This window comes from Hippocampus comes, unplaced genomic scaffold, assembly GCF_001891065.2.
Source record: "Hippocampus comes isolate QL1 unplaced genomic scaffold, H_comes_QL1_v1.1 scaffold41, whole genome shotgun sequence".
Taxonomy (NCBI): domain Eukaryota; kingdom Metazoa; phylum Chordata; class Actinopteri; order Syngnathiformes; family Syngnathidae; genus Hippocampus; species Hippocampus comes.
Window position 1 is genome coordinate 3,778,886 of NW_017805153.1, and position 26,342 is coordinate 3,805,227.

General features: G+C 42.4%; 1 protein-coding gene across 1 annotated transcript in view; it reads left to right on the forward strand.

Annotated features, from left to right (window-relative positions):
* The first annotated feature begins 643 nt into the window (after positions 1-643).
* Positions 644-26,342, forward strand: part of nkain4 (sodium/potassium transporting ATPase interacting 4) — a 53,969-nt gene continuing 28,270 nt past the window's right edge. Inside the window, exons 1-3 of the mRNA XM_019868508.1 lie at positions 644-965; positions 17,210-17,347; positions 19,946-20,026. Of these exons, the coding sequence (XP_019724067.1) occupies positions 912-965; positions 17,210-17,347; positions 19,946-20,026 (273 nt within the window). The 5' untranslated portion in view covers positions 644-911. The remainder of the gene's footprint in view (positions 966-17,209; positions 17,348-19,945; positions 20,027-26,342) is intronic.

Here is a 26,342-nt window from a genome sequence, read left to right on the forward strand (position 1 = left end):
CTGACACAATCATCCATTTTGAATGCGTGTGTGTTGGGATAGACGCGTGCTGACGCTTATGTATGGGCACACCTTAAGTTCGGAGGAGCCAATCAGCGCATCGTTATCGCCGACATGCCCTGCTCAGCCAGGGTCTCCAGTTAGTCAAACATTATACAACACAGTCGCGCTGCTGCGGTCCTCTGCAATACATCTGTTAGTGCACGCAAAGAATAAAACGGATAATTTTAACAAGCGATCGCGGTAATGCGCAGATTATAGTCCACAAATATAAAATGTATAACGTAAAAATCACTTTATAATTTATTATTTTATGCAATTTGCCGAGGGTCCGGACAGAGGAGGTCCGGACAGAGGAGGTCGGCGGTCTGGTCGTGGATCGCGGTCCGCCAGTTGAGGAAGGCTGCTGTAGTTTGTAAATTGAATGGCTTTGTGTCTTTGCAGGTACTGTATAGACACCAGTCGCTACTTGACAAATTCTTCGTTTCGTTGAACAGTTTTTTAAATCGTCCAACGAAAGACACATTTCCTCATAAGCGACAAATTAAAATGAATGGTTTTTGTTGTGTCGCTTTTGAAATAGAACGCTGGGAAAGCCAGTTGACGCCCCCAATTACGATCCCAGCCCCCAGGCTGATTGCTCCACTAACACCGGCCCCGCCTCCCTTCACCGCTCCGCTAGACGACGTTGTCTCGCCGCCAGTCACCTCAGCCAAGCAGGCACAAACCCCCAGATTAGTGCGGCGCTATTGCGGTCTTTGCTGGAAAAAGTCTGCCCGACGAGAAGACGAGACATGAGACTCCGCTTTTCCCATCAAGACTAAGTTTGCTCGGTATATTTGAAGCATCTTCGAGCGGCTTTTCAAAGTGTTTCTCTCCCGGCTCAGAGTTCGTCGCTGAGGGCAGACACGATGGGCTGCTGCAGCGGCCGGTGCACGCTCATCTTTATTTGCACCTTACAACTGGTAAGTGAACGTTCTTTGTTGTTTTCAGTGTATTACATATTTTGAATGATGATCACTTTTGCCTTTGAAGTTACACCTTAATGATCTCACGTTTTGTTTGAGATGGCAATTAAACTCCACTGTAAAGTTATAAGCTTTGAGAACACAATTAAGAAACAGATGTGACGTTACTTAGATTTTTTTTTTGACTGTCATCTGTTTTCTTTTGTGATTTTTGTTTTAATTGGTTTGCTGTTGTTAAGTCAATTTTAGGCATATGGTACCACTTAGTGACGTTATCTCAAGGCACTTTACATTTTGAGCAGGCGAAGAACCACACTCATATTTTTCAGAAGAAACTTGAAGAGAACCTGAACTACAGGGGCAAAGGGTGGACAGAGAGAGCAACGAGAGAACAATGGACATTACTTTTGTGTTGATTTCCTTTATGATTCAGGTTGATGTGGTTTGATGTTGTGAGGGAATTTAGCAGCATCTCAAACACCATTGCCTCTGAACAAAATGAAGTAGGCACCTGTCTCTTGGCGAGAATGATAGAGATGCTCTTACTTCCATTTCAAAATGTATGCTTTGTCGTGCATTATTTTTTTTAAGAAATAAAACCTGCATATTTGGGAATCATGCATGATTAGCCACTAGGATTTCAGTAGTTGATTTGTAGGATGTTATTCATGGCTGTATTAAAATGGAGCCTGTTTCCCCACAGCGCTCTCAAGTTAACATTTTAATAGCAGGTGATGAAGACATCCTTCTGTCTTCATTTGTGAGGTCAAATGGGGGCCAAGTGGATGCTGCACATGCAGCCCTGCATCCTTTCTCTATGTTGTAAAGAACACTTTCTTCCTTTGAGCTATACAGCGCATGAGTTGTTTACACCTTGTGACACAACGTGACCCATTTTCGGCCTTTCGATTTGTCTATTTCGGAGTTTGAAAGCTCGAATTGTGCCCCTTTCCTGGATAGTGCACCACAGGGGTGGCACTAAGTTTTGAACAGGGAGCGCTTAGCCCCCCCCCCCCCCCTCCCCCCAGGGAATGCACAGAAACACCAACATATGTGAACAGCTTTAATCTTTCCCCAAAAAGTTGTTAAGAGTGCATGCAAACAAAGCTCACTGTGCTGTGACAAAGTAAGCCACGCCCATCATTTTCATTTAAAAAGAAATTACAGAGAAAAGTTTTCCTCTGAGCATTTAATCATGAATAATGTAATAAAAATCATTCACAGCTTGAATTGCAGTTTGATATTTAATATGTTTCCAAGACTTTTCATCACAAATGACAGCCTTTGCACTCATATTTCTAGTATGTGTAAATGGTTCTCTCATGCCCAGTTCACTATGGATGGAGGAATGATATTATTAGTCCATTGTTATTATCCAGTGATGAAAACCGTTATTGATTGAACTCTGCTTCTGTTTCATGGAGTGTATTTATGCACCGAGTTCACCCTCAAACATCCTTCATCTTCATCTTCATGTGAACATTCAGGAGCTTCACAATGATGTACAGACTAATTGACAGTCGAGTGAGCAGTGGCATGGGACTTTCTGCTGTTAGGCTGGAGCTAACTAATTGTTACTACCAGCAGTGATGAAGACTTAAGCTCTTGAGAATCTTTCTTTTGTCCATCCTTCTCATTCTTTTTTGCTTCTAATCATCTGTCTGTACTACGGCAAGAAAAACTGTTGGGGAATAGGGGAAGCAGAGTCGCAGGGAGATCATAGACTGGATGTCCGGTGATAAGGACGTTCTCTATTCGACTAAGTGGAAGAGATTGGGTAACAAGGCATGACAAGTTCTCTTCACTTTGTACTATGAAATAAATAATGGTAAATTAGGCTAGGATTTAAAATTGTCTTGTTGCTACGTAATATTGAACTTTTTTTGGCTAAAAAAAAACAAAACAAAAACAAATACACAAAAAAAAATAACTGAATAAAATCAATGCAATAATTGCAACAAAATCGTTTAGGGGCCTTGAGAACATTTACGGGAAGCTTCATCCACTCTCAAATAGGCTTAACGACCCCATTGGCACACCCAATCACTAGAATGCACAAACTTTGAATCCATCTTTTAAGGACACACCTGTTCTTCACCCTCCTCCCCCTCCTCCCTCCCAGACGTCAGACCTCATTAGAGAGAAGGGCCATTTGTTAAGAGGTTTATGAAACTGTCAGCAAGCTGCCTGAAAAGTCCCAGAAGACTCCAGGGAACAGTTTTTTTCCCCTCAAAGCGCTATTTCTGGATGACCTGACACTTCCTGTCTGCTGAAACACACATGTGCATGCTTGCATATTTCTGATGAGTTGAAACTAGGAGAAGGGGTCGTGTTAAACTGTGTATGACCTTTAAAAGGTAACCGGGTTAAACATGGGCGTGTGCGCTCGCATTAATGTACAAGCAAGTATGGGGCTTCTTCTGAGGAAACCTATGCATTGACAATGAGCCAGGTTATTCCCAGACCATTACAGGCTAAACGAAAATGAACGAAACAGCATAGACGGACGCTCAGATGTAAAAATAGCTCCTGTGAAGCACCTCGTGTGCTAATTATCTGGGCTGAGAGCTTTGATCAAACCTCGTTTGCCATCCCAGCCATCCCATCGTCTAACTGAATTGTGCCGGGCCTTTTTTTTTTCTTTCCATCAGTGGGCCTAGTGCTGAGACCCTACTCTCCGTGACCGAAGGCATCTGATAATGAGGCTGTATTGATTGAATAGCCACCGTTCCCTCCTCGTTCGGCAGCTTAACTATTGCAGACAGCACTCCTGGATCCCTGTCAGAACCTCAATCCATCCCAGAGAGCGGCCAAGAAGCTTGGGCTGCTTAATGATCTGTTTGTACTCAGAAGAGCTCGTATTATGCTAACAATTGACCTTAAATTGACCTGACATGGAAACCTTGGACATATTAGGGACCTTATCAAAATGCATTGCACTGCGAATGTCAGCGAGTTGTCATGACATAGTATGAGTGGAGATCATTGTAAGTCAGGAATGATTGATGAAGGTGCCCTTTGCGTTGGTCATGGTGGGTTTTCAGTCAATTGTGTTGTCCACTCATGCGTAAGAGCGCAGGACTACTGTGTTAGCTCAGAACACAGAACCTCAAAATAGCAGGATGTAGGGTTGCAGCTCTCAAATATTTTTCGTATTCTCTCAATGTTCCGATCCATTATTCAAGTAATCAGATGAAAACAGGTGTTGCATTATTAAACATGATAATAAGGTGCTGATATTATTGTTTTATTATTGTTGGATTGGGTGTATCTGGCTTTAAAAACCAGGACTTGGTCTGGTGAGTGACGTGGGCACCAGCAAATGAGTTGAGAATTGGCTAGCCGTTCACTGGCCAATGGGTTACCCAGTCTACAGTCATGGAAAAAATACAAGACACCACCTTGTTTTTCTTTTTTTTTTGGGGGGGTTGATTTTAATGCTTAATATAACTATCAAGTGTATAATGTGACTAAGTGACAGAAAAGAAAGCATGGAATATGTAAAAGCACTGGGGGTTTTCCAGTACAGTACCATAGCTGTTGAAGTTAGAGCTTCAGTGATTTTTGTTGTTATCAAGAAGAGCACAGAAAATGACTTGATATCAACTCTTCTGATCCATTTTTGTTGTCCTCTTTACATTTGTCCAAACAAAGTTTAGTCAAGTAGTTGTACCAGGCATTTAAAATCAACAAGTCACTGAAGAAACAGGAGTGATCTAATCATTTTTCTGCTCCTCAGTATAGGGCTGGACGATTCATCAAAATTCAAATTGTGATTTCAATTTTGGCTTCTCTCGATCTTTAAAATGTCGTTGCCAGCCTTCAGCGATATGCTCCATGTAGGTTGGCAAGAGCTGTCGGATTACTTTTCAAAGTCAGCTTAAAAGACCTAAATGACTGCACACCTTGATTGTGACTGCATGACACAAGTTGTTGTTCCTACGATCTCTAATTAATAAACCATGCTTACTCAGGTGTGCTGTTTTAGCCAGCAAAATCGCAACAGTGGTCCTGACAACATTTCATCTGGTGGACCAAAGTCATGTGAGATTTGTTCAAAATCTCACATGACTTTCAGCGTTTTAAAGAGGAAATATCATGCTGCTACGAACAGTTGAAATTTAAGAATAAAAGGTTGATTATCGAAAAATTAAAAGCCAGTTCATCGTTCCTTATATGTGTGTGTGTGTGTGTGTGTGTGTGTGTGGGGGCGGGGGGGTGTTCTGTATTTGTAATTGTTTTTTAACCAAACAAAGTATATTTCTATTTTTATCCAGATACCTAATAGAATTTTCAGTTGGATAACTTTTTTTTGTGGAACCTTTCCTCCTGTGCTTTAGATATTTCTTTGCGGAGTTGTTTGTGCGACTGCAGTAACATGAGTCAAAAATTGATGCTTCAACCCCTTTTTCGTATTCAAATTATTCAAGTGATTCAAATAACTGAAGAAGCCAAACTTTGATGGATGCTGCCTCAGAGAACACCCACAGACTCGGCGGTGTAATCCAAACTGAAGTTAATGGCCTAAAATGTGAAATGAAAGCATAAGCCTTGATATAGGGAGAAGGAGTACTGCTTCATACACATCTTAAGAGCACGAATGAAATGCACAGAGAGCTGGAAGGTATTTTATTTGATATGTGACGAGCAGAAGGTGTCCGTATTCCCGAGGCAGCTTTGGAAACTCCTAATAGTCAGACAGTCCACTTTTCCTCAATTTTTGATGATGTGGAGCAGCTAGCAAATTAACTTTGTACTGGAAGCCTCCGAGAGGGTTCAGCAAAAGTGCTTCCAAGAAAGTTTTTCCCATGTGAAGCAGATCCTGAATAGCATTGTCTCTAAAGGCTAGACGTTATCCTTTGGCATGTTGTCATCTCCCACACATTACAAGGGGTTTAGGCTGTGTTATCCCCCCCCCCCCCCCCCCCCCCCCCCCAAAAAACAGCCACACCGTGCTTCTGCTGCTAATTCTTTTGCTCAATAGACCGTTCATAATTGACGCTGAATATTCATCAGGCATTTTGTATGTCGGTCAACATTTTGGCCCTCCACCCGCTCTGCTCATCTGCGAGTGTGCTGGCAGTCGCACTCATACGCTGCTCTGCCCAATGACAACTTGCTGAGATCAGCCCATTGAATTGCTGTAATTAAGATTAAGCAAGTTGCATGGTAATGATACCGGCTGACCGACGACCAAGTTGTTCGAATTAATGCTACTAGTAAACCCAAATTGCTAAACCAAGTGTCTTTTTGAACGGCGTGCATCGGTAAAAGCAGGGATAGCTTAAGTGCATCTGTTTTCTAATATAGATTTATTTTGGTCACTGATCATGAACTCCATTTCTTTGGCACAGTCAACTGGATTGCGTAAGCAGGCCATCGGAAATGAGAAAGTAATTGGTTTACCACCATTAACTTTACACAATGCCTCTCTGGATTCATCACATTCTGAATAACATCATTAATATTTTTCCCGCTATATTCCCTTCAGCCGTTGGCAGTTACTAGACGGCAGGCCGATAGAAATTATCCAAGCAGATGTAAAATGGAACAATTTCGAACAAGTGGACATGAAAACATTTTTGACACAGTCCTGATATTTGATATTTATATTCAGGCAAAAGTCTCAGGGCACCACAAGATTGTTGTTTATTAGTTAAGTCTTAAAGGTCTCGGTCTCATCTTGAAATCAAAGGCATTTTTCTTTGTTCTTGTCTTGGGGTTATTCCATATCAAATCACCCAGTGCGTTCTACCAAGCAGATTTTGATTTTAATGAAACTGTACTTGTTGATAGTGATGGCACAGCACTAAATCTCAAAATGTAGGTCAATTGGAGCAGGGGTTTGGAGCTCTGGCCCACCAAATTTAAACTACTGGGTCAAGCTTCACAAAACTGGTATTGTATAAAGGGAATTCAATGAGAAATTAGGGCTGTGTGATCATGGCTAAAATTTAATATATTTTTTGCCAGACATCTCTAACGATACGAACATGACAACAGATTCAGTGAAATCTATGCATTTTTAAAAGAAAAAGCAAAATAGGATATGGAAAGTGTATTTTGTTTCATTAGAAGTGATTGACAGCCAATTACATGAACAAAGTCATCGAAAAATGAAAAATGATTCAATTCACATTGTACTGCAACCGTGCTTTGATGATCAACAATTTTATGCAACAACAGAAGTGTTTATTGGGTTTATGTGCGTGCATGTGTCAACTGCATCAAGGTGTGTGATGTCATGTATCAATTTGTCCATTCACGACCGTGGTTAGGATAGTAAGGATAAGTGGTTCCGAATTTGGATGGATGTGTGGCTTGGACGATGGTTCTGTATGCATTGATTCATTACATGGCGATGTGATGTGTGCGTTTTGAGGCTTCCCATGTGATATGTTATGTTGTATGACCCAGGACACGCTGTAGAGACTGTCTCCCAGCTGGCCTGGGAACACCTCGGAATACCCCGGGAAGAGCTGGAACAAGTAGCTGGGGAGAGGGAAGTCTGGGCTTCCCTACTAAAGCTGCTGCCCCCGCAACCCGACCCCAGATAAGCGGTAGAAAATGGATGGATGGATGGACTATTTATTAATGCACAAAAAGATGTTGGGAGTCAATGAATTAATTAGGAATAGCATGAATGCTCTGCTATTTTTATCCATGGGTAATTTTTAAATTATAAATATGGTCATGTAATGCTCTGAAAAAAAACCAATATATATGTACCGTCCATATAGACTTAAGAACGAACACGGATGTTGATTCCTTGCGTGCGGCTTTGTGTGTCCCTCGCTCCCTCTGCTTGTGTCTCTCGTCTTTCTTACTCTCCACGAAACGATTGCCATGTGCTGCTTTTGACTGTCGATCAATGCCAAACTTGGAAGGGGGAATGTGGTCGACTGATTTGAGATTCACGCATGCATCACAAGCGTGGCAAGGTCTGTGACTGATGTCCTCATTTCAATATTAATATCTTGGATGTTCATATCTCAGTTTCGGTACAATCATGATTCTGAATTTCTGGGGGGTGGGGGGGTTGTTTTTTGTTTTTTTCGTTCGCACTCACACCTAGGGACAATTTTGTGTTCCATTAACCTGCCATGCCAGTCCCGCCCGTCTCCCCCGCCCCTGGTCAGGCGCCCGTCGGCGTTCCCCGACCGCCCACCCTGCCGACCCGCACGTCCGCGCGCTCGTCGACTCACCGTCCGCCGAGTCTATGCTACTCTAGTCCAGGCCGGGCCGCGGCCGGCATCGGGGCCCTCTCCCCACCGGTGCCATGTTTAAGTTTTTGATGGGAAAAAAAAAAGATTCAAAAAAAAAAAAAAAAACTTTGTCCGACCTACCGACCCTACGCTGAAATTTCATGTTACCGGAAACACACTATCTTTTTTGTTTGGCCTAATTCCGATGCCGTCAGGCATCTTTTCTACCATCAACATGTGAACGCAGGAGAAGCAGCAACAATGCCCCTCGTCTCTCATTCCTGCAAAATCCTTACATTTTTCTCCTCCTCTCTCTTTTGTGATTTTGTGGCCTGGAGAGTTTTCTTTTTCGCTTCTCCATCTTCAGCTCTCCATCATCAGACATTTCAAATGGAACCACTCGCGCTCTAACGCGTGCCTGAGGGGGTGCGCGCTGGAGCACTTCTTTCTCTCTGTGTGTAGAGGGAGGAGGCGAGAGGAGAGGAGGTGCTGGTCCCGGAGCAGAGAGGCGCCTAATCAGTTACGTGCCTCTGTTATTGATCACATCATTCCACGTGAACAAACAGCCGTTAAGTACATAAAATACCTACTTGAAATAATCTTCCTCCCATCGCTTTGGTGCCCCTTCTGGTGCAGCGTCGCATTTCATTCGCTTTCATAATTTTGCTGCTGTAAATTGGGAATTTCTCCATTGGGAGAGAAATGAAGGTTTTCTTATCCTTCTTATTTTATGCGGCACATATGTTGCAGACCCCCTTTTTGCGCCATTGTATACAGTCTTGGTCTTGGTCTCGGTCTTGACCTCCAAAAGTCTTGATCTTGTCTTGGTCTCAATAATGTCTTGGTCTCGGTTGTTGTGGTCTTAAATACAACACGTTTCACCTATCTTTCACTGGAAAAAAAGCATTTCGCCAGGTCTTGCAGTGAGTAATCCCTTTGCGCTCTTTTTCAGACCCCCGATTCTGTGTTCTGAATGGTCTTGACCCAGGCGTTGTTGTGTTAGGTCAACATCCTCATCATCCGCTGAAGAACAGACATTAGCGCCACCAAACAATGTTGTTTGAACAACAGCCTATTGTGTGTGTGCAAGGCAAGGTGACTGCATAATAAATGCACTCTCGCTCAGACTCGTAGACCACCCGCAACGCCCCTGATGTGCCATCATTTTACGTGGGCTTGAATGTGTAAAGAATGTTCAGTGCTGGAGCCACACTGACACTGTTTCTGGATAATTATTAGTTCACAATTGATCTCCGTTACTGAATTAATAAAGTCTATCCATTGATCTTTAGATCTGTCTTTCTGATCTCTCTCTCTCTCTCTCTCTCTCTCTCTCTCTCTCTCTCTCTCTCTCTCTCTGTCTCTCTCTCCCTCGACCTCAAAATGAATCAACTCTCAGAATAAAAACCAAAAGTAAAATCCTCAACTATCTTGACCATGTCCAATTTATTGTAGGTCCTGCCTTCGTGCAAGGGAACACCCCTCGGCATAGTTTGGTAGAATTGCTTGCATTTTATATGTATTTTTTCTTTTTTTTCCCCAGAATCCTGCTTAACTGGTTTGCGGTGTTAATAACATGCAGAGTCTATGGGAAACCTGTCATCGTGAGATTTAGGAATTGGAAAGCAGCATGTGCATTCTGACAGGACCATGGGGTTGCATTTTAAAACATGGGGCCGAGTACACATCCTTTTCTCTGGACAACTGTAATTCCAAAGATAGCTCCTGCACTTTTTTTCACCACCATCAAGGCGTCCCACCCAACATGCAACCAGTCTTGAGTATCTTTGTGGCGCGTCAAGATTTGAAATCAACATGACTCTATGTTGATCATATTGCAGCTCCCAAGTCCTGGTGTAAATGTGACAATGTCACACTGTGGAGACATGCAGAATGTTGGAGGGCTTACATGTAAAAAGTGGTTTGAATTTTTTTTTTGTATAGAGAGATCTGAAGGGTCTCCGATCACACAAGAGGTGGCCTGAGACACCTTCTCTTGCCAGTTGCTCAACATGCTTAAATCACTTTTGAAATGCAGTTTGGTCCTGAGCGAAGATGGTGGTGGCCTTCCTGGGCTTCAGGCCTCTTCTAATGACTTGTGTGTTCTTGGGAAATACCGTCTGTGTCCGGCCCCTCACCCCCATATGACCATTTACACTTTTAATGTCATCAATTTACCACATCATTAATTTTGATGAGATAACCTTTGCTAGGGAAATCCGGTGTGCGGGCATCCATGCACATGCATGGTTGAATAAGTGTGTGTGCGTGTGTGTGTGTGTGTGTGTGTGTGTGTGTGTGTGTGTGTGTGTGTTCCACATCAGTGCCCCTGCAATTTTACTTTATAATGGAGATGAAACTAGAACGGTTTGCAAGCCCATCTCTTTTCCCATTTCAATGGTTGTAGCAGTGTCATTTGTTTTCGGGTGGCATCACAGAAATTGCTTTGGGAGCACCAGCAACCTGGATGACTACCTTGGCAGACTCTACTCTGTTGAAGGGCTCAACAACATTCATCCTCCGGCTGTCAAGCAATAATACGGGCATTCACGTGTGTTTTATGAGTAGTGAGTACCGGTACTTGTGTTTTTCCCTCCGATTGTGATGTGTGCTCAACCAGGCCGAATCTACAACATATTTTATTAAGTTGTTCATAACCTCTGGTGATGTATTAAAACACTGACTGACTCACTCAGCTGGAGGGGAGCAGCTGCCGCGAGTCATAATGAGAATTTACTCTGTCAGAGTCAAATTGCTGCCTGTTAATTGAGGTGAGTTAGGTGGCGTCTTACCGTTTTGAATTTATCCGAGATTCGGGGGGGGTGACAGGCCGATGTCGACTGCTTTCATTTCAGCGCCGGTGTGTGGTTTATCCACCAATTTGAGGATGACTGCCATGTTAGGTTTGTCAAATCCTGTTTGGTAACTAAATGAAAAGAAGTAAAAGCTTTACGTTGTCTTTGCGTGTTTTTGTGTCACATTCCAGCTTATTACTTCTCTTGATGCAGCGACGTCGAATACAACCTCTAATAATTAACATTTTTCTGCCCCCTCCACTGTTAGAATCTTGTTTGCTGCAGGCAACATGAAGATAAAACATAGGAGACCTCGAGTACCCTCAGTTACTTCGACGATTGTATCCGGGATATGTTGCAGTAGCATTGCTGATATTTTTTGACGGACAGAATACATGCACAATACGAAGAGATGTCGTGCGTTTTGAACGTCTGACAGACCACACGCTAACAATTTCGTCCAGTCTCGTCTCGTCAACGAAAACATTTTAGTCATCAAAGAGCCCAGTTTTGCTCGTCGTCGCCTCGTTATCGTTAATAAAATAATTTCGTCATTGTCAGCGAAAACAACACTGCAGGGAGCAAACCTATTGTGACCAAGTACCGAGGTTCATTAGGCCGCCAGTGCCTCAAGATAAATAATGACTGGTAGACCAGTGAAAGATCTCATGGGACAATTAGGCAACTAAATTTATTTGTGATTTGGATCACCATAGCAGTCACACAATCGCATGTTAATGTGTAGGTTAAAGTGTATATTTTAAAGGGGACGTTGAGTCTGAAATGTTCCTTGCCAGAATATGTTCTACGTGCCCCCACAAGGTACTCTGGTGGATATTGCATTTGTGGAATATGAATTAAGCAAATCCACCCGTTTTTGTCCATCTCCATTCCATTCATTCATTTGAGTTTGCAAACGTCACGTGAGCAAACACAGAGAAGAGGTGAACCGTGACAGTCATTATCGGAGCCCTGAGGCACAGTGATGTCATTTTCAGTTGATAGCAAGTGGCCAAATGCCACCCCCTGAGGTGAATTAAAATGAGTGGATTTTTTTTTCTTAATTCATATTTCACAAATGCAATATTAATCAGAATGCCCCTGTTTAGAGTAGTGGAGGTGCATAGACCATATTGTACAGAACATTTCTTGAATTGACATCCCCTTTGGGTAACCTTTTGATTTTTCTGTCATCACGACACCTAAATGAAGAAAAGCACAAAGATCGTCTCTCGCAGCTTTGACCCCAAAGACCATATCTCATACTGTGAGCACTTTTCTAAGTGCTTCGTGATGACTGCCTGCTTCTTAATCCCCGTATCGGCTTTATGTGAGACCAGGCACCACCTTAGGCTCCTATCTGTCCGTCGATCAAATTGGCCACACATACAGATTGGTATTGTTAGTCGCACAGGCTGGCCCTAACGACTTAAGCCAAACATGAAAAATTGGAGCGACGTGTGATAAATGCTGAACTGCCTGCCGGGAGCTCCAAGTAAAGGAAAGCTCGGGAAAAGAAACGTCAGACCTGTGATTCAATGTTTGTCTGTCATTATCTTCCTCTTCGGTTCAGTTTGGAAGACAACAGCTGTTATGAAATTCATCCGGTAACTCGGTTGGCATTTACTTGCAAATGTAATTAGATTTTGCGCATCAGCCACTGAGACTGTCCTCCTAAAAATGTGTTAAAAATCCAATTGTTGTGCTTGCTGTTGTTCCGTCCGAAAGTGGTGGTCCTCTCCTGCCCTTCACCGCGTTTAGATCCATTTTCAGGTGTTGTGTTGTTGTAGAGACTGTTGACGTTTTAGGTGGAGATCTGTGCTTGGCGCATTTGAAGTTGAAAAAGATAAAAACATTCAGTGTAAGTTTTAGGAAAATAGTTGATTGTTCTCGTACCACAAATAGACCTAAAATACTTTGGTAATTTTGGCGGTTATTTTTGACTGAGATACATTTGATATCCTTACTAATTAGTTTTAAACTGTATTTGTCAATCATACAGGGTTTCCCCAAAGTCACGACAGACAAGGGCTGCAACCAACAATTAATATAATAAGTGCTTAATCTGTTGATTATTTTGTTTACTTGATAAATCAATTTAAAAAAAAATCCATCCCTTTATTCAAAAACGGGACATTAATTCAAATTTGCACAGAATGCACACATTTAAATTCTGATTCAGTCACCGGTTTGGTCTGTAACGTTAAAATACACCACGATGTTGAACATTGTTTTTCAAAGTAAAAGCAGATATTTGCAAATGTTTTATTTTGATTCAATGATCATCGGTATGCTTGCACTGAGGACTACAGACATCAGAGCATATTTACTTATAGGCTGATATACAGAATTTAAAATTAAACAAGGTAAACAGATTCATAAAAAAACCTTCATTTGCTCATCGATAATAGTTGTCGATAGAGTTTTGCAAACTCTATTTCAGACCAGAAGCGTTTTCGTGAATATTGCAGGGTTCCCATGGGATCGCAGTCAACTATACCTTTAATCACGGGATTGGGAAGGTACAGGATAAAAAGTTAACTGGCCACCAAAATGGGAGCCTAATGGAAGTGGGAGTCATGATTTTTTTTAAAAATTGTTTTGCTGTTTTTGCTCTGGTCCAGGACTGCGATGAGACCGCATTTTTACTGTGGGAGTGGGCTGGGACGGGAGTGAAAATCCACTCGCGTGTCACCCTCTAGTACAGACTTCTTTTAGTTCCATGTATTATGCAGACCCATGTGTGGGCATCGACATTTGACCGCTTAGGCTTTGTACTTTTTATAAACATCTCATTCCCTTGACATTGCGACTGCATTGCCAAATTGCCACGTGGCAATATAAGCGAGCAATAAGACCTGGCATTCAGCTTTATGGCTGTCACACTGATCAAATGTGAAGCACTATTTAGGCTTCAGATTGTTGAGCATCATAATCTTCTGGTTGAAGCCTTTGATCAAAATGAAGTAATCACACGTAAAGCTTTTTTGTCCCCCAAAGCAGCCGCTGAATTCTTGATGCTGAGTTCAAGTGCAGTCCCCTGTATAGCTTTTACATGGCATTGCACGAGCGCCTGCTCTTAGAGTTCTGTGTTTTAATCAGTGGTAGGAGCAGGCCACACGCTGCGTGGTTTGTCAAAAACAGATCCGGTTTTCAGAAACCTGCCATAGGTAGTGTAAATTGTTGCTTCTTAAACTGCCCCTGAAGTAATCCCTAAAAGTCATTTGGATTAAGCCTTCAATGCCGAATTCTCAAGAGTTGGTTAAAAGCAATGCAAGCGGTGATGAGCGCGTCCCCTTATCAGCGGGAGAGTTTAAGTGGTATTTAAATGAAGTATTTACAGAAGGAATGCAAAGTGTGGGTAACAGGCCTCCAAGTTGGCACCCAAACTCATACACAGACAACTTGCCAGTCTCTAGGGAGTCATTTGTGCACCATCAGGCTATCAGTAGGAGGCTTTTACAGGCCACTATGTTGCCGGCTTACTACTCCTGGAAGAGTGTCGGTGATCAATTTCCACCCCACTCCCCTGTAATCTGCTTCCTCAGAGATGTGGGGTCATCTAGCCATATGGGCTTGAATGATGTGGTGTGTGTGTATGTGTGTGTGTGCGTGTGTGCGTGCGTGCGTGCGTGTGTGTGAGAGAGATCTTTCCCTCCGCAAGATTGATTGCCATCATCTCAAAGGACTATTGAATTAGCCGTGATCAGAGAGGCTCACTACAGCATTGAGAGGAGGATTCGGCATGCATGCACACCTCTCATACGATACACTTCTATAATGTCTGAACCAATTTTTTCAATCTTTTTACGTCATTCTAGACAAACAGACTAAACCCTGTTTACAGATTTATTATTTTTTTTTCTTTCGTTTAAATTGGCCGGACACCAACTTACATTATCTCCAACGTAAAAACAACCTGACCCTTTTGTCATTTTTGTGACATGTGGCAACATTCAAATAAATAGGGGTGTAACAAAATTAATTGAATCAGAAATAGGATTCTATTTATTTAAAAGATGTGAGTGTATCGAACCGAATCAAATTGTTCTACTTAACTTATATTGAGGTATTGCATCGTGTTTTAATTAAAGACGTGAGATGTCTTTGAAAGAAATCCCATGGAATCAAACCAAATCGAATCATTCCACTTTAAAACAAGTCGTCTTGGAATTGTACCACACCCCGTATGTCGAGATACATATTGAATTGTCTTTTATTGGAGAGAAGCGCACCTCTGCAAATCAACTTTCCTCCGTGAAATGAATGCAAAGGCCATTTATCCATTTCAGAACTCCTCTCCAACAGAAATGGCACTGTAATAGTTGACTGTATGAAAAGAGTCAGAAGTAGATTTTACAATGGAAACAAAATCTAACGGTATGCACATCAATGTCTGGTTGCAATCCAGTTCATTGTGCTGCTCCTTGTGGTCTGCCCGCCTTGGCCACCAGGAGGCAGTTTAATATGGTCATGCACACACACATGAAGAAGAATAGTACAGTACTTTCTCATATCATTTTTTTTTTCATAGAGGATTAAAAAATATTTGATTTTATTAGTTTTATTACATAATCTGTCTATGCGTTGTTGCTAGAAATGGGTACCTTTTACATTCGAACCAGTTCTCAGTACCTGGGAATCGATAACAGGACTCAGCAGTACCAATTTCCATCTCAATGTTGTTTTTCAGTATAATTTAGCATTAAGCTATGGGACTTGCCAAAAGGCAAAGGCAAAACCATTGGTTCGTTTTAAATAAACAATGTGTAATACTCTTACTATTCTATGTTTAGTTTGACAGTAAAATTTAACTGGGATTGCCATTGCTTGGCTTGAAGCCTCTTTTTTGAAAATCTTTTGCTATTTGCCGAACTGCTGCTGTTGCACCCTGTTTGCTGACCTGCATAACCCACACAAAGATGTCCAACTCCATTTCCTTAAGCTGTGTCTTCATCCAGGTGATAGACAGAACCTATTAGGAAAGACGGCGCTCAGTCATTTTTTGTTAAGCTGCAATCTCTGAGTTGCCTCTGCGTCTGTTTTAGACTTTGACATTTTCTCCTCACTTTTCAATTCTCATCCATCCATTTTGCTCTCGTCACCAGAGTGGAAGCTGTTATCTTTGGGTGAGCAGTTCCATGGTTCTCATTCTCATTGGAGGTCACTTGCTTCCTCTATTGTCCCTTTCCACTGCGTCTGAAGTTATTGCCCCTCGCTCCCTATGCGAAGGACTGTTCACTCTTAATTATCACACTCTGTTTGATAATGTCCCCCTCCCTGTCTGTCAAAAAGATTGGATGCCTGGTAACATTTCCATTTCCTTAACTGAAGCATGCCCGATTGTGTACACAATGTTTGTGTACGTGCTTCTCGTACAATGTAAATGGGGCAAAGTTCCCTCCCTCTCCTCATCCATTTTCAAGTGTGGCTGAAAATGACGTACACAAAGAGAAACGTGCCGCTACAGGCTCTCTCACAAATGCAAACAACCACCGTGTGCACGCACGCAAATTGGCAATGCAATGGAATCAAAAGGGAAACCTAATTATATGGTTTCTGTTCTTCACTGGCATTTTTCTTCAAATGCCTGGTGACTTGATGCAAACAGCAAATTCAGCTGTCATGAGCCTTCAAATTACTTTGCATTAGCGTGGAAGAGTGGGAAATTATGTAAAAGATTCAAGGTTTTTAATAGATGAAGTCCCGACAACAAATAATGTGGGAATGCTCTTTGTCACGGAAGACTTTTGGATGTTTTGGTCTCAGTACAGTGGATTTAGCTTGCTTATTTGTGCACACTGTTCGTCTGTGAAAACACTGCATGCAGGCTTGTAGTTTAATAAACACCTAAGCTCCCTTCAGTGGTATTTTGGTGGATGATACTCGCCTCTACCATAAAGTCTTGTCCCTCCGAGTGGCTGTTGGCAGGAAGAGGAAATTGTGAGCTTCGCTTTAGCTCAGTAGTAGTTGAATCAATGCATCTGCCATTGTTTATTTTCTTAAGCTTGAAGTCCTTGCCCTTGGGACGCTCCCACTGTTCGAGGAGAAACACTCAAACCGCTCTGCCCGATTGGCTCAGTGTTGAATTGTTGACCGTGAGCCTGAGTAGAAGTGGTTTTCAGTCGATGTGACGTCGTGTGTGTATTTGCGACTTCCAAAACCTCAAATCCTCCAAGGAGCAGGAAAAACATTGGTTTTGAATCTAATGTTTGTCTCTTCTCTTCATCTTGCTCTGCAGGTGTTGGCACTTGAACGACAGGTCTTTGACTTCCTGGGTTACCAATGGGCGCCGATCCTAGCCAATTTTGTCCACATCATCATTGTCATCCTCGGCCTCTTCGGCACCATACAGTACCGACCACGCTACGTTGTGGTGGTGAGTGCCTATAACTGGTCCCAGTAAATCGTAGCAGTATTTGGATGCATGTATTGGATACAATTATTTCATTGTGTGTGTGTGTGTGTGTGTGTGTGTGTGTATATACATACCCAATTCTAATGAAGCTGGGATGTTGTATGAAACATCCATAAAAAAAGAATCCAATGATTTGCAAAACATGTTCATCCTATATTTAATGGAATACACTACAAAGACAAGATATGTCATGCTCACACTGATCAACTTAGAATTTTATGGTTGCAAGACGTTCCAAAAACACTGTGACAGAGTCATGTTGACCACTGTGTTACATCTTTACTTTTCACAACATTCAATAAACGTTTGGGAACTGAGGACACCAATTGTTGAGGCTGCGTAGATGAAATTCTTTCCCATTCTTGTTTGATGTACATCTTCAAGTGTTAAACACTTCATAATGTGCCACACATTTTCAGTGGGAGGCAGGTCTGGACTGCAGGCAGGCCAGTCAGGTATCTGCACTCTTTTACTACAAAGCCACATTATTTTAACACATGTAGAATGTGTCTTAGAATTGTATTGCTGAAATAATCAGTGGCATTGCTGAAAAATAAGTTGTTCCAATAATTTGCTCTGAATTTACAAGCGTGACAACGCAATAAATTAAACTCATATACCAAGGCCCCACTGTATTTTGATGTACAGGCCAGGTCTTCTTTACTTGTATATCTGTATTGTGCTCATGCAGACTGTCTTACACGGTTTCTTTTTATTTTCAACTTGAACTATTTGACAACTGGTGTAAGGTGTATTGTGTAAGTGTATTGTGCGACACCCTTCAACCATTGTAACTGTGGTAATTAGATCTAATTAAAGCAGGCTGGGCACGGTTGTGGGGCCTGGTGGGGTTCTCATCACAATTCTGGACAGTGAAGGTCACTCTTGTTACACAAATCATGACCGTAATAATCACGCATAGAATCACGGTAGAAGGGAATGAATATTCAAAGACATGTTATTTTGATAACTCACTTAAAACCCCTGAAACCGAGGGCAACTTTGCCAAAAACGTCTACGGAAAGGTGCACCCAAAGTAAATTTGTAGCTGTTCTTGAACCATTTGGAGTGTCATCATTGTGTTGGTCTCTTTTTGAAACATTCAAAATTTTATCATTATGAATATTTCTCCCATACAATAAGAATCTGTTTAAGTACTCCTGTCACTGAACTATGGATGTTCGAAAACAGAAGAAAAAGGCGAATCTTATGTTCGTCTAATTTCTTTTCACAAAATCTGCCTTGAAAATGGATTTAGAATGTTGATTCGGACTTGAAAACACTACAGGATCAAAGGTTGAGGTCTCCCCAAGTTCCGGTTCAAATTCGACAATTGTAACATGAAGGGTACCATTCAAATCTCCAGAAACTCAGCTTTTAAAAGATGTATAACATGTTCACACATGTACTCAGCTGACGACGTGCATCAGCGATTTGTTTTGACAGATGACGGAGGGCCCTTCGGCGGGCCCTCCTAACTCGAAGGGTTTCAAGGGGACGTCAACCCAAACATTGTTAAGATGTTTTATGCAGTCTAAACACTGTATTCTGATTAATATTGAATTTGTGGACTATGAGTTAAGCAGTAAAATTTACCTGTTCAGGACCGACCGTTCTGCCACTAGCAGCTGACTGAAAATTACATTATGGTTGCCCGGGGCTCAGGTAAGGACCAATCACATCTCAGCTTGCAAAGGTCGGATGACCAAACTCAGAGAACAGGTGAGGCGTGATTGGCCGTGAGCTGAGCCCTGAGCAACTGTGATGTCATTTTCAGTCGGCAGCAAGTGGCAACATAGAACACGTTATTGTCAAGAACATTTTTGACTTGATTTCCCCTTAAATTTCTACAACAGCTGCTACAAACAAGCAATTGTCATGTCATAAAAATGATTATCCTCTAAATGATTGTTCTTAAACATAAAGTAGAATTAAAACCTTTGGAAGTCAGATGATTACTCGTTTGGATATGTGCCCTCCCGAGCAATGACTCGAACATTTTTATCAGCAAAACTGAGAGAGGAATACGCCAGAGAAGAAAAGGAAGCTGTTTGACGCAGAATAGGGAGGTTGGCAAGCCGGGACGTTTTCATGATTCAACATCGAGAGTATGTTTTCAACAGAGCGCTGTTTATCTGTCTACATTTCCTCTGACACATTAATAACACAGCACTCAGCATGAGTCAGAAGATTTCCATGGAGTTATGTTGAGAGCTTTAAATTGTCCTGTCCCTCGAGGACTCAGTGATCACTTGATGTTCCAACATCATGGAATTAATGTTCAGTATCAAACCAGCAATTTTGTCAAAGGATACTTAATCTAGCAAGATACAGTGGATGAATTCAAAGTCATGTTGGTTGGTTCATGATCACGCGATTGCTGTTCATTCATGTTCAGGCATTCTGCCTTTATTTATTCCACAGGCACAACACATTTAAATCATACCATGTCTTTTGCACTATTAAAATGAGTGACATAAAAGTGTGTCATGTTTTCTCCACACAAAGATTAAGGTTGTGTACTAGCACATGTAACGTTGATGTTATTTTTCCCTTCAGTATGCAGTTTGGGCGGCTCTCTGGGTGGCTTGGAATGTCTTCCTCATCTGCTTTTACCTGGACGTAGGCGGCCTGTCTAAGGTGAGGCTTGCTTTTCGAAATGGAAGTAAAATTAGATAACTGATATAACGTGGTTGCAGAAGTGTGCACACCCTCTTAAAAATGGGAATGTGACTGTGTTCGGAATTAACCGATCACATTCTAACCCATGTTAAATAGGAGTCAGCACACACCTGCCACCATTTAAAGTGGCTCTCATTAACCCCACGTGAATTACTAGTAGGTGTTTCCTGATCAGCCTGAAAGTTTTTGTGTGACCACTGACTGACTGATATTTTGAAGTGTACGTAATTCCCTCGACCCATGACTAAAGCCCCGGTTCCATTTGAAGAAAAGCACCCCCCTCTACATGATGCTAATGCCCACCTTGCTTCATGTACCTTTTAGAATCAGAAATGTCAACCTTGGTTTCATCAGCCCATAACACATTTTCCCACATGCTTTTGTTGATGAAGCCACGCTTGAACAGAACACAGCCACATATATCCCAGTTATTGCGGGGTGTGCAAACTTGTGTACATTTTCAATTTTTCTTCTATTAAATTGAGTTCAAGCCTAGCATTTGAACCTGGGTGTGTAAACTTTTTATATCCACTGTATATAAGCAGCCAACATGTCTTTCCCCGTAATGTTTCCGTAAATATTGCCCTGCCCCACTTTTCTTCCTCTCTTCTGAAAGGACATAATCCCCACCCCTTCCTCACATTGTTCTGTTCTCCCCCTTTGGCTGCCTGACCATTGAGAATAATGAATACATGCAGCTAATCTCGCACTTTCTCAGACACCCAAAATGAATTTCACAAGCACCTTCTCAAGCTCTGGTACCTCAGCCATTGTGTGAAAGACTTCAGCTCCCTAGCGTGCGTCTTGTCTATCACTTGACTCCACTATGCGCGTCTCTTATGCGTGTGCGTTTTTGTGTGCTGTCTAACGGAGCTTGTCGGGGCCAGCTGCTCAGGGCTGCGGCTGGGCATTAACCCAACAGATGGAGCCAGCCTGGGCTCCCAGCCTTTGCATATGCTGGCCAGGAGGAGAGTTGGCTAATGGAGCGTGGACACACACGCACTTGACACACACACACTCTGAACACACAGCTTTCTTTGAAACCCCTGACACATTTTATCATGAGACAGATTTGGCTAATTCAGTCAGACCTGCCTTGCACAACCTTGATAGGATGGTTTTGGGAGGAGTTTGTGGCGGTGCGTGTTGTATTAGAGGGCTAGAGCCCTGAAGCAGAGATGAGGTCATATGGTGCATGATCCGTCACCTCCTATTGATCCCCCAGCTTGTCCCCCCGGTGCAAGACAGATTGACAGACAGGCCCCTGACTCTCTGGACAAACCTTTGACCAACACGCTCATCCCTCGCATCTTTTCTCAATATATTTGACTTATTAGTTCTCACATTCATGTAATGTAAAAATATAACAGACTGATAAGTCAGTGTAATAACCATTATGAGTCATGAAGTTTTCCCCCGACAAGAGAATTGAAAAACCCTTTCGGCTGAATCATCAGATTAATTATTAAATGAGCAGATGTGGGAGAAAAGCAATTTGACTCCCACGAAAAACAAAAATTCAGCTCCTGAAACATTACTGTTGTTTAGCAAAGTCATGTGAACTGCTTCGCACAATAATTTTCATGTCGGATAAAATTAGAGGGAACATCATAAAAGACAAGTTGAACGAATAAAAAGATGCTACATGCGACATTGTGGAGACCAGTCTAAATCGGGATCATTTTAAAATAAAAATAATCTAAAAGAAAAACTCTGTTTACTTGATGGATCAACTGACTTCAGCTAAACTGATTTGAGCTAAAATAAGCTGATGAGTAGCTGAAGTTGGAGGGAAACAAAATGAATGGTGTCTCGAAGAGAATATTGTTTTGTTCAGGTTTTCATCTGTAATATTTTAGAGTCAACCTTAAAAGTCAAACAGCATTTTGACTTTTTTCCTCAATCCGTTTATTTCCTTCTTCATATCTGGAGTAAGGTGGAGGGGGCAGCATCTTAAGCAAAGCCCATTCTTCCCTCTCCCTTGGGGGGATCCCAAGATGCTCCCAGGTCAACTGAAAGACATAGTCTGTCGAGTGTTTCCTGGCCTCCCACCTGCGGTTCCGTGGCTGGGACACCTCACCAAAGGAGGTTTCCAAGAGGCCTGCCAAACAGATGCCCGAGCCCCCCCCCCAACTGGCTTCTCTCGTTAGCAGAGGAACAGCAACTACTCTGAGCCCCTCCCGGGCAAGTGATTCACTATCTATTTTCAAAGGAGAACCCTGCGGAGGCCGCTTTTATTTGCTTGTATTTTATTCTTTTGGTCATGACCCACCACCCTTGTGACCATAGGTGAGAGTGGGAACAGAGTAGATTGACCAGTAAATACCTGATGGAGGATCTCATCCCGCCCCGTAGATGGCATCCTGTGCTTGTATGCAGAAGCTTCCAAGCACAATCAATGACTTCTGTTTGCTATTAGTGTTCTCATTCTCCTTCACTGACCCTTAGACCACCGTCAAGTGTAAGAATTAAAAGAAGTGGAGTCCAAAAGTCAGAATAAATGCTCAACTAGGCAGTCAGTTTGTGGTTGAGGGTTGCATGATGTCGGAACAAGTACAGTGTATGTGTGTGTGTGGTTAATGAGATGCTTCAAGAAAACATGTGGCTCTGTTAATAATGTATGTCTGGTCACAGTGGGGCATATGGGAGCTTGGATTGCCATAGTGGAATATTGAGTGGTGTGTGCGTGTGCAGGATTAAATACCTGCTGATTAGACATCATTACGGCATTAAAGAGCCTCATTTCGAAACGGCCGACTTTGTAACTGTGATCTTTGAATCTGACCTATTTGTTTATTTGACACCTACGTGCTCATTGTGATTGACTGGCCAGGCTTTGTTTAATACAGTCAACCTTCATTATTCGCAGGGAATAGGGCCCGCACACAATGGAGACCCTGGAACACCCCTCCCCCCTGAACTCCAAATATTCAAAGAAAATAAAACGCTCAAAAAAATGCTCAAAGCAAAATGAGCGGACACAACGTGCTTATGTCAGATACACGCAGGAACTCTGAGGCAGAAGCGAAGCTATTTGGTAAACGGCTGGGGAAGTTGGCAAAAGTGTGGGAAAATTTCAGATGGAAATGCAAGCCAAGCACCAAGGCCTGTAATCATTGTAACACGGGCCTTGCTCTCCACGCCCAGTCTGAAACCACGTAGGACCTGAAACAAGGTAAAATTAACGTTCCGCAAATCACTGAGATTCATGTTAATGTACCTCACAAACATAACATTAGCCCTGCTGAGGGCTCGCAACTGGCTTCTCTCGTTAGCAGAGGAACAGCAACTACTCTGAGCCCCTCCCGGGCAAGTGATTCACTATCTATTTTCAAAGGAGAACCCTGCGGAGGCCGCTTTTATTTGCTTGTATTTTATTCTTTTGGTCATGACCCACCACCCTTGTGACCATAGGTGAGAGTGGGAACAGAGTAGATTGACCAGTAAATACCTGATGGAGGATCTCATCCCGCCCCGTAGATGGCATCCTGTGCTTGTATGCAGAAGCTTCCAAGCACAATCAATGACTTCTGTTTGCTATTAGTGTTCTCATTCTCCTTCACTGACCCTTAGACCACCGTCAAGTGTAAGAATTAAAAGAAGTGGAGTCCAAAAGTCAGAATAAATGCTCAACTAGGCAGTCAGTTTGTGGTTGAGGGCTATTAGTGTTCAAAGGTTGGGGACCCCTGCCTTAGACCACCGTCAAGTGTAAGAATTAAAAGAAGTGGAGTCCAAAAGTCAGAATAAATGCTCAACTAGGCAGTCAGTTTGTGGTTGAGGGTTGCATGATGTCGGAACAAGTACAGTGTATGTGTGTGTGTGGTTAATGAGATGCTTCAAGAAAACATGTGGCTCTGTTAATAATGTATGTCTGGTCACAGTGGGGCATATGGGAGCTTGGATTGCCATAGTGGAATATTGAGTGGTGTGTGCGTGTGCAGGATTAAATACCTGCTGATTAGACATCATTACGGCATTAAAGAGCCTCATTTCGAAACGGCCGACTTTGTAACTGTGATCTTTGAATCTGACCTATTTGTTTATTTGACACCTACGTGCTCATTGTGATTGACTGGCCAGGCTTTGTTTAATACAGTCAACCTTCATTATTCGCAGGGAATAGGGCCCGCACACAATGGAGACCCTGGAACACCCCTCCCCCCTGAACTCCAAATATTCAAAGAAAATAAAACGCTCAAAAAAATGCTCAAAGCAAAATGAGCGGACACAACGTGCTTATGTCAGATACACGCAGGAACTCTGAGGCAGAAGCGAAGCTATTTGGTAAACGGCTGGGGAAGTTGGCAAAAGTGTGGGAAAATTTCAGATGGAAATGCAAGCCAAGCACCAAGGCCTGTAATCATTGTAACACGGGCCTTGCTCTCCACGCCCAGTCTGAAACCACGTAGGACCTGAAACAAGGTAAAATTAACGTTCCGCAAATCACTGAGATTCATGTTAATGTACCTCACAAACATAACATTAGCCCTGCTGAGGGCTCGGTCTGTGTAAATTATGACTATTGGTGAATTTTTGACTTGTGTTGCACAGTGCAAGTGACAATATTTTGTTCTGTTTTAGTGAAGTCAGAAGAAGGAAATATTTGTTTCCTCTCAAGGTTTCTTTCTTTTAGTTTGAACACTTTTGAAACTTACAATTGATATTTGTGTTATTCCTTGTCTGCTGGTCTAATCTGAGACGCGCACAGCCTTGAACCTAAATATCAAGTCAAGTGAAATTGCACAAGGGCAGTGACTGGCTTTTTTTTCTTTTTGTATTACTTATGTTTTGGATCCAAGAAATGGTAAGTTTAAACTGAAATGTATATTTGTGCTTGATACTGACCCACAGAAAATGTGGAAAAGACAATAGTTTGTTGCTACGCAACACATGAATTGAAGAAATGGAAAAGATTGATGACACAAAAAAGGGAATCAATTGGTCTTTCCTTATTAAAGGAACGCGCCATTGAACGCTCGTTTTCCTTCATTCTGTCAGGCACTGTATATAAACATGAATGGTGCAAATGTCAATGGCATCTTACTCCCTGAAAAAAAAAGTTTAAGATGAATAAATATCAAAATAATGACATACACTGTACACCACCATTTTGGACATTTTTACCCCTTTCCCACTGCCGCAAAATCACGGGTAAACACGCTTGTTGGGCAGTGGGAAAGGAGTGTCGATCTGTGTCGATCCGTGTCCACCAGCACGCCATCGGAGGCGGGTTGTGATCTCCTCGGATCGCCTCCGCTTGCAGTGTGAAAGCCTAACACGGGACTTCCTGGTAATTACGTGATGACATAGGGTGGTACGTGGTGAGTGATAACATCGCGCGTCATAGGCCTCGTATACAGCACGCTCCCACAACGAAGCTAGGAGATCGCCCCTTAAGCTGTTGTCTCAGTAGTAGCAAAGAGTTGATCCTCCGCTGATTTTCGACCATTTTGAGGACGGTAAAAAGCATGATAAAAGAAAGAACACTCGCTTCCATGTTGCTTTGTTTACCACCAAGAAATCTGTCGCACTATCATCTACGTAATCACAGCGTAACCAGATGCAAAGTGGTGTGGGGAGGAGGCGGGGGGGGGGCGCAGAATCGCCTTCTGTTGGTCAATGGGAAAGGGACAATATGCTAATTGGTTGCGTGTTGCCACGGATCACTACTCCCCGCTAATTTCAGTGGGAAAGCGGTCTTTTTTTACCCGTTCACATAATCACTGTGACTGCTTGCATGCTTTAACATGGCAGTGTTTGTTTTGGACTATTGTGCAATAAAAACGCCGTATAACATCGGCACGTATTTGCATAGCACTCCTACGCAGCTCAGGTTTAATACGTTACTTTGAGGAAAAAGAGCCAAAACACACCAAAAAAAAAAAAAAAGATTCACAGCAACAGTAGCGGACAGATATAGCCAGCTCCACGGTCCTTGAAGCAGGTGCCACCGTTACATTATGGTCACTTAATGCAGGGGCCCCCAACCTTTTTTGCCCCACGGACCGGTTTATGTCAGACAATATTTTCAGGGACCGGCATTTAAGGTGTGGCGGATTAATACAACAAAATCATATGGTATGAGCTGCATGAAAACTGTGGTGTTTTCGAAATATAATAATAAACACAAGGAGCGTCTAATCTGGTCGCAACACTCTTATCGCTATGGTAATGTTTAATGCCCTCAAAATACGATACAACGCAAATTCAAAGTGGATGAAAATGACGACTCACCACAGCCCCGAGCTTGATTTTCTGCAATCAGACAGTCCCA